Here is a 9,204-nt window from a genome sequence, read left to right on the forward strand (position 1 = left end):
TTTATATATATATATATTTTCTTTCCATTATTACCACTTGAACCCCCCCTCCTCTTGCTCCCTGAACCTCCTGAGCACCCCCTCGATAGCCACATCGAAAGCGTCCTTTATGGTCTCCAACCCCTCCTGGGGTCTGGCATACACTATCTTCGGTATATTGTCGATCACTTTCTCTCTCATTTTCCTCACCTCCTCTTTACTGTAACTCTCCAGCACATCCTTGATAGACGTTCCATTTTTGACCGCGTTACGGTCTATGAAAACCGAGTAACTCTCCCATTTGTCCGGTAAAAACCACTCGTACTGGTAATACGCGGTTCGCCGCCAGAAGAAAACCGGGATCGAACCGGCCAGCATGCAGTCGAAAATCGACCTTCGCGTGAAGCTATCACCCCTCGGCTGCAAACAAAACTCGGAGCCCAGAAACGTTTCGAGGATCGCCGACGTGCCGTTTGAACACCGAGACTTGGCGCAGTTTACAACCGTACACGTGTCCGTCTCATTGCATTGTCTAAGTAACAGTCCTCTGAAGTCGTTCCGGACCGCGCCACGCGTCGCTCCGGCGAAGGAGAAGAGGCTGGCGCGGTTACGCTCGCGGACGAAGCGCTGCCATTCTATAACGTCGGAGTCTGACCTGGGGTGGAATCCGGTGGGGTAGGGCACGCCGACGTCGAAGTAGTCCCACGGGTTCCGCTCGATCAGGAGGCGCGTGATGTTCCGCATCCCGGACATGTAGATACAGCGGGAGCCCCAGTCGTGATCCTTGGAGCGCCGAAAGTCCCACGTGATGCGCCCCATCGTGAGGAAGTGATCCCAGCCATTGGATCTCTTGTAGTACGGCTGGTCCTGAACCCACCCCAACATCATCTCGCAGTGGCGATCGCGCTCTCTGGCGCTCGAATTCGACCACAGATGCTTCCCCACCGCGAGTCCAGCGTAGAACGGTATGTAGAAAGCCGTGGCGGATTCGGGCTCCAGAACCCGGCACTTATGCTTCAAAAGCCGGTTGTGGAACACGATCTCGGACACGAACTGGTCCGTCCAGTACCACGCCGGGACCAGTCCCTCCGGCACGATACCGGCGAGCCCGGTGGCGCTCCGGCCGAATCCGTCGTTGGCCAGCGCGTCGCAGCGCGAGCTCCACGGGTTCAAGTCGTCGCAATTGGCCAGAATCTCGGAGTTGAACGCAGCGGGCAACTGGTAGACAAATATCCGATCCGACCCGCATGGGTCCTGTGTCGGGTCGACGGGTGTGGAGTTGCCGACATGGATGTTGGCCTGGCGGCCGAGTGGGTTGGGGAGGGAGAGGGAGAGAGGGAGGGAGCGGAGGGTGAAGACGAGGAGGATCTGGAGGGAGAGGATGGTGAGGAGGAGGCAAGTGCGAGGGTGGGCATGGTGGATGGGTTGGAGGACGGAGTTGAGGGAATTGAGAGAGTTCTTGCGCTCTAACAACGCGGGGTTTTTGGGTTTTTTCTGAGGCTCGGAGGAAGCGTGATTGGGAATGGGAAGCGAAAGCATCGGAGAAAGAGTGTTGAGCCTTTTTTTCCGTTAATGGTGGGGGGAGGATTCAAGAGAGAGAAGTAGGGGGTGTTTGTGGGGGAGATTGGACTATAGGATAATTTTAGAGCTCAAGAAGGAGGCGAGCGATCGACACGTGTGCGCGGACTTTGGGGTTACCGGCTGGCTGGGGCAACCGACACCGGTATAAACTGCTTTTTAACTGACACGTGGGCGTTTTCGTTTCGGTGGGTCTGGGTTCTCTCTGGTGATTGAGCCATTATGAGCATCAGTTTTGGAAAGATTGACAATACTTCATAGATTACAATAGCATATTAGCAATGGCGCATTATGATTATGATTTTAAGGAGAATGACCATATGTTTTATACCTCATAAAAAACAACCCATAAATATTAATTCTGTCTTTTTTTTTTCTTTTTCTTTTTTGTCAAAGTTTTTTCATTCCCACTTTTATTTTTTATTTTTAAACAAAAATATTATCAAACAATCTAAAATACAAAATTATTAAAATTATTTTCACATTTATGTCATTTTAAAATATTTTTTCAAATAGAAAACAAAAGAAAAAAAAAATCATCAAAATACATTAGGAAACGGAACCTTATCTTAATTTTTTTTTAAAGGGATATTCAAATATTTGTGGTTTATAGTAGAGAGGAGTCATGCAAATTATATGCAAATTATAAATCAATTCGAGTAATGTTATATATCATATTTTTATTTGATGTAATAATCTCAATTAACTCTATGATTTTTTTAGTAATGCTATAAATTACATTTTTATCTCACAATGCTAATATGGTAATCTTGACCAACCATTTAATCAATCATTGTAAAAAAAAAAAAAAAAGATTTATTCAAACTGTCACGTCAACATTATAGGATAAACATGTTGTATAATATATAAGTATATATAAAGGCCGATGCAATGATTGATTGCGATTGCCGCAAGTAAGATAAATAAGAAATAAAAGTATAATTTTTAACATTATTCCTTGAATTTTAAGCACTAAAATGCATTGTAATGCTCTGAGTAATGTTATTCAACACAATTTATCGTAATGTGACACATTTAGTAATCATTAGATATTGAGAAATGTTATGGGTACAAAATTTTTTACTAAGAGAATCTTATCAAACTGATGTGTAGCTCATTTATTGGTACCCGTTACATTTCTTTTAATTAATTGTTTTGTTTATCTCCAATGAATGAGCTACACATCAGTTTGGTAAAACTCTCTTGATAACAGATTTGATACCCCTAACATTTCTCTTAAATATTAATCATTGCTACGTCACTACAATGTAATTGACTAATTGTGGTGTGAAGAATTTCATTTCTCTAAAATTAATAACCATCTAATTTTTTTTTTTTGTACTAAATATTTACATTTTGACTTGCTTGAAATAAAGTGAGCCAACAAACTATATTTGATGCCCTTATTACGTTAAATACATTAGCGTCAGCTATGGTGTAATTGTCCTGTTCTATTGATGAACGATTATTGATAATTAATAGTAATATATTTCCTCTATCTCTTAATAATAACCCTTATTTCTTTTTATGATTATCCCGAAAAATGTATCTTAAATATCTAAAAGACAACAATAGCTTCTCACAAATTGGTTTAATATCTCTGAAAGATCATTTGGATTTGGATAACGAAGGTGCCAGAAGGCCGCGGTTCCTTGATAACACGACACAGGTGTTGGCAACGGATCACAGCTCGGATCTTGTTTTATAAGCGCAGAAGGCTGGAAAAAAGTGACGCATGACGCAAACTCCAACCACGTGGGGAAACAACGTAGGTCCAAGCTGAAGATCCTGACACCTGTTAGATACTGTCGTCGTTGGTGGCCAGAAACCAAACGACATCGTACCTTCGATGGACGTCATGCCGTCTATAAAATATTGTTGAATTGGGGGTGCGTGGCGTCCGGTGCAGCTGGGTTTGAATAATTATTGATATAGGGAAGGTGCTAGCGTACGACGCGCTTATAACTTTGTCTTGGTAAATATAAATAGTAGTCGAGGTAATTGCCGACAAAATGGGTTTTGTGTCTTGGGTTTGTGCCTAAATATTTGAGACCATTCATCTGGTCATAGGCCTGACACGTGGCGGATAACCAGTGGGTGATGTAGTAGGTCCCAAGTAGGAGGTTGAGCTGATGGCTCTGTGGTCCATCCTTTTTTTTTTTTTTTTTTTTTGCCTATCATCATCCTGCTCATCTCCGCTAGGCGCTAGTGGGACATCGAACATGTCCTGCTAGTGCTTGCGAAATTCAACTTTCTTCTGTCACGTGCTTTATAATTCAACTGTTTTTTTTTTTTTCTTAAAAAAAAAAAATTAATTTGTCAGTAACAAAATTATAGATATTCCATAAGTGATATATATTGTAGGATCAAATTATTTCAATTATTGTTAATGTTTGCTCATTAAGTTCGAGTCGTGTCGAAACAGAAATATAAGATTATACAAGCTAATCATAATTTGATTAATTAATTAAATATATCAAATTCCTCAAGTTCTTAATTCTAACCTATTAATTTTGTATTGAATTTATAAGTCATGTAAAAAATTATTAGAGTTAAACATTACGTGTTATAGAAGGTGTAAAATTATATAAGTTAACCCAAACTCAACCTATTTAATTAAACGTGCTAATTTCATATTAGATCTATAAATCATGTAAAAAATTGTCACGTCTCTCAAATTGTGTTTAGAGTTTATGTGATAATGGCTACTACAGTTGTTAATAATTGCACTAGATTAAAAATGGGAGAATCAATTGAATTTCATTAACAACGAGTGAGGAAATGTGAACAGTTTCATTGGTTTTCGAGTTAAGGAGGATGAGTTTCAGCATTGAGTTTTTTACTCTCAAAATCGAGGAATATGAGATACTTATACATTGAGTTGAGTCTGAAGATTAATCCTGAGTTGGCGGATATTGATGTCATAAATATGTCTTGAATGTCAGATTTATAACTTGTAACTTCTTAGTTTCGGCTATGATTTTTTAAGAGCTTTTACTTTGTGAGGTAAGAGCTTTATACTTTTGACCCTTCATCAATTAATAAGAGGCTGGAATGATTCCCCTTAAAAAAAAATAATAAAATAAAATAAAAAAGAAAAAGGGGGAGGAAATGAGATAGCTTGAGCTATATTACGTACAAAGTTGTTTAATGTTGCATTGAATTATAGAGCTAAAAGGGGGGATGCCCCATTATGAATAGCAATAGATGGACAGCCTTCATTATGAAACACATGCAATGAGCAAAATATCCGGAAATGGACCCCTTCTCCGATGCCTATTTCAGCCATTGTTTGTGTTTTTGCTAAATTTGAAGCCCATGTGATGTGGATATGTGGCTTCCATGCACAACGGCTAGATCTGGTTAACTTGTTCATTGAGATGTGTAAATAACTGTCAACTTAATTAACTCTCAACCTTTATTGATTGGACCGCGAGGCACCACAATCGGCTTACATCTGTGCTTTCGCATGTGATTAATTAATGCATGATCTAGTTTTGAACAAATATAATCATATCATATCATATTTATATTCCTTCACCACTTTTTAAGATATCAAAAGGGAATTCAATAACATATTTCACATACAATTATTATTATTTTTTGTTTTAATGGGATGCACGAAGTATCAAACTTGTTGCCTGGGTCCTCCTTTTGTTACTTTATTTTTCAAAGTTTACGTGGCGCAATCCTTTAATTTAAAAGTTAATTTTTAGGGTAAAATTTAATTAACCTCCATAAATTGTCACCACAATGATAATCTATCTTAAAAACTATCCATTACAACAATTTACCTTTTAAACTACCAAAACATTGATAATGTACCCAAATTTTTAAAAAATGACAAAATTACCCTTATTAAAATAAAAACAAAAATACTAAAATTTATTTATTTCTTCCAAAATTTTAAGGGCATTTTTGTCTTATTGAAAATTTTATAAGAATTATTTCGTCATTTTGCTAGTATTAGGGGTTACATTGTCATTATTTTGGTAATTTTGAGAATAAATTATCGTAATTAATAGTTTGGAGGGTAAATTGTTATTGGGATAATAATTTGAGGAGATAAAGTACCCTAACTTTTATATATTAAATGCTGTAAAGAACCACGTCGTATAAATTTATAAATTGAGAAGAATGAGAGTTTTTGTCTTGCAGTCCTCCGTAGCGGAAGTTTTGAGGATGTTGTACGCGGATGTTCCTGGAACACGATGAAAAATTACTTTTCAGGAATGAAGACTGGGAATTTCATGACTTAGCCGGTCCAATTTGCCCGCTGCCGACGACTTTTCAATTCACTTTTGTCTTTTTTCTTTTTTGTCATTGAGACTATGATCACATTTATTCGGTGATACCGTCACCCGGAAAAATTCCAAATCTATATTTCTGGTTTTGGAATAACGGGTGGTGGGGGGAATTATTATTACTTATTAGGGATTATGATAAGACATGTCTCATACTTTGTCTTGTTCCATTACCATGACCTTTTGTTTGCCAGCTTTTGAGTGGATCGAATATCCGTATTCCCATATGTTGTTTGCTTCTTTAAGCGTTAGGCTTTAGCTTTAATAATTAGGGTTCATAGTCCCTCTTTGGCATCCAATGATGATTATATCTTTTCTCTCATAATAATACCCCCCAAAAGGAGAAGAACAACGCAAATCAACCTGAATCAAATTTTAAGAAATAAAGTTGAATCATGGTGAATAAAATCTCAATAAATCTGGCTTAAATAGTTAAATCATTGGACAAAAGATTATTAGCTCACGTAAAGTAAAGTGAGTAGATTATAAAAGGACATTACTTAACTTAAAAACACTTTTTTTTTTTTTTTTTAAGCTAAAAACTTAAACTACCATGTTTGGTCCTAACATCTTGAAACATGCTTTCATATCTTGTTAGCATTTTTTTTTAAAAAAAGTTGGAGGGGAAGACCAATTGTGACTAATTCTAGCTGGGCATGACCATAATAGCACAAACATGCGAGGGACTGCTCAGAAGGGACCTAGACGGTGAAAACTGCAAGCGCACCCTTAAGATCAGCCAAGCCATAACTTAACCGCCCGTTCCACCAGGGCATCAATGGGAACCAAGGTGGTTTATACTAAACAGGCAAAGAAATTCTCCATTGCGAAAATTTGAACCTACATCTTAGTACTTACCTAACCATTTGAGAATTTCTTTGAGCCATTGAACCACCACCTTGATAGTATATCTTGTTAGCCATAAATTATGTTTCATATAGATTAGGAGTTCGTTTCCATATCCCTTGCTGCTTTTGAACATACAAATTTACTAAGTGAAAATCAACATTTTATTTTTGCAACTACTGATCCAATAGTTGATTTTCACAATCACATTATGATAATGTTGTCTAACAATCTACTAAATTGTATTATTTTTATTATGCTATATTTTTAACGTGATTTAATTATTTTTCACTCAAATCTGTATAGTCAATATCCAGTTGAATCATGGAAAACAAAAATGGGAAAGATCCCCTCGTAGTCATTTTCCCTCATTCAATTAGAAAAATAAATTTTTTAAAAAAAATGGTAAACAAAACCTCAAGAAATTAGGCTAAATCATTTGACAGGATTCCATTTCCATGTATGTCAACTTTTATATATAGACCACCTCTTGTAATTACTAATAAATGTGATTAACAAAAAATAAAGTGTGAAAATCAATTTTGTTGTTACCTTATGAAAAAAAAAAAAATAAAATTGTTTAAACTCTCATATGTCGTCAACAAGCAATTGTCATGGTGAGATATACATTTCCTTTTCTTTTTTTTTTGAATTGGTAGCATGCCAACCAATCCAAGGTTGTAGATTTCAAAATCATCATAAATCTAATAGTGATTTTTAAAGCCAAATCAAGAGACGTGAGAGCGAGAATATAGGAGTGAGTTTGTGTAGCATTTCTCATTCAAAACAAAAGTTTCTGTCATGGACATGCCAGATAAAGTACCAGGACGAAAGCATTGCAATTACTATTACTGTTTCTTCAAGAGCAATGGTCCAACATTGTCCCCATTAGCTTTGTTGTGCTTGACATGGCTTCCATCACACAAAGGGAAAGTTCCCGACCTCCAACATCTGCAACAAAACTCAAAGTTTAGATACATGGGCTACTACAAAAGGGGAATTGGGATTTTCTGAAATCCCCATCCCAAAGACAAGGAACCGGGGAATTGCAGAAAATTTGTGAGAAATGACTCCCTGCCTGAGCAGAAGGGGACATATCCCCTACCCAAGTAGGGAGGGTAGGAGGAATTGGCCGGGATCCCAATTGTAGGGCTCCCGATCCGCTACAAGGGCATACTATCAAACAATTTCAAAAGAATGCATCTACATGTTATTCACTTTAGGCAACCGTTTCCTTACAAAATATTTCAGCTGTTTGTGGTCTGGACCATATTTAAGGTTTGATTTTTGTATCGAAGACGTAACAAAATTGTACGGCCACATCGGTAACCAGGATCGGCAGACCAAAGACCTTGAAGAGACTGACAAATCTCTACGCATCTTATTAACCGTAGCTCAAAATATTACTTGTGAAGAATCTAAAATACCCTTAAGCGAGGAAAAAGCGCAATAGCAATCATTTTGGTGAGTCAAAAAGAGCTGTTGCCTGAAGCAGTCATCCAATTCTGTGGGATTTCTACACCGAGAAAAGTCTGGTTATTCTTCTCACACCAAATAGACAACATTATGCAAAACATTATACCATTCCAAATCCGACCACCTCTATGCATATTAAACCACATCTTCCAGCACTTAAGCAACTCAACCACATTCTTAGAGAACACCCAGTTAACTCCAAGAAAGAGCAGAACAATAAGGATCCTTAATCCGCAGTGGGAAATAGAAAGGATGAAACTAGCTCGGATCCAACTAAAGGCACTAGCATTAGATTCTAATATTACTTGTATTTTATAGTTCCAAGCCTCTTGGACTTGTTATTGCATATATATTTCAAATCAGACAGACTATTACACGTAATAAAACTTCGGGTTTATATCAGAACATCCTTAGTGTTTCCAAAGTCATCACCAACCAGACAAGTTCCCCTAACAGCTCTCGGCATTGTAAGTTAAGTCTGCCCTGAAAAATTTTCAGCCACTTTCTGGCATGAGTAAGACTTATTTGTGTGTATGTGTGTTGGTGGGGCTAAGAAATAACTCACCAAAGGTCATGTTATATTCCCAAGACCACAGGGGATGCTCGAAATTTAATTTCATTAATTCAAAGACAACAAGTATAAGAAAATATGGTCCAAGAAATGTAACACCCTACACAATCCTAGGTAATTTTGTGATGCCATTTGCTTTTCTTTTTTTTTTTTTTTTTGGAAAAATCATATTTAGCCCCTTGGTTTTCTTATGATCTGAATTCAGTTCTTAGGTTTTTAATTTCAAGAATCAAGTACTTAGATTTTACCCCAGTTTCAAATAGGTCCCTTTGTTACTTTACCTCGGTTCATCTATCACCTGCCACATGTCTCTTATTTAACAAGTCAGCATCCATGTTAGTCCCTAATGTCAATGTCACGTCAGCAAGAGCCAAATCATTCATTAAAAAAAAAGAAGACCCAATTCGAGAATCAAAAACCAATTGATGGATCTGAGAACCAAAAGACCTG

At 37.5% G+C, this 9,204-nt stretch overlaps 1 protein-coding gene across 1 annotated transcript; it reads right to left on the bottom strand.

Moving 5' to 3' along the window:
- Window positions 1-30: 30 nt before the first annotated feature.
- On the bottom strand, window positions 31-1,590 carry LOC132181385 (xyloglucan galactosyltransferase XLT2-like). Its single transcript, XM_059594580.1, has one exon. The coding sequence runs from the start codon at window positions 1,516-1,518 to the stop codon at window positions 31-33; it is 1,488 nt and encodes a 495-aa protein (XP_059450563.1). The 5' UTR covers window positions 1,519-1,590.
- Between the last annotated feature and the right edge of the window lie 7,614 nt (window positions 1,591-9,204).

This window comes from Corylus avellana, chromosome ca5 (assembly GCF_901000735.1).
Source record: "Corylus avellana chromosome ca5, CavTom2PMs-1.0".
Classification (NCBI taxonomy): Eukaryota; Viridiplantae; Streptophyta; class Magnoliopsida; order Fagales; family Betulaceae; genus Corylus; species Corylus avellana.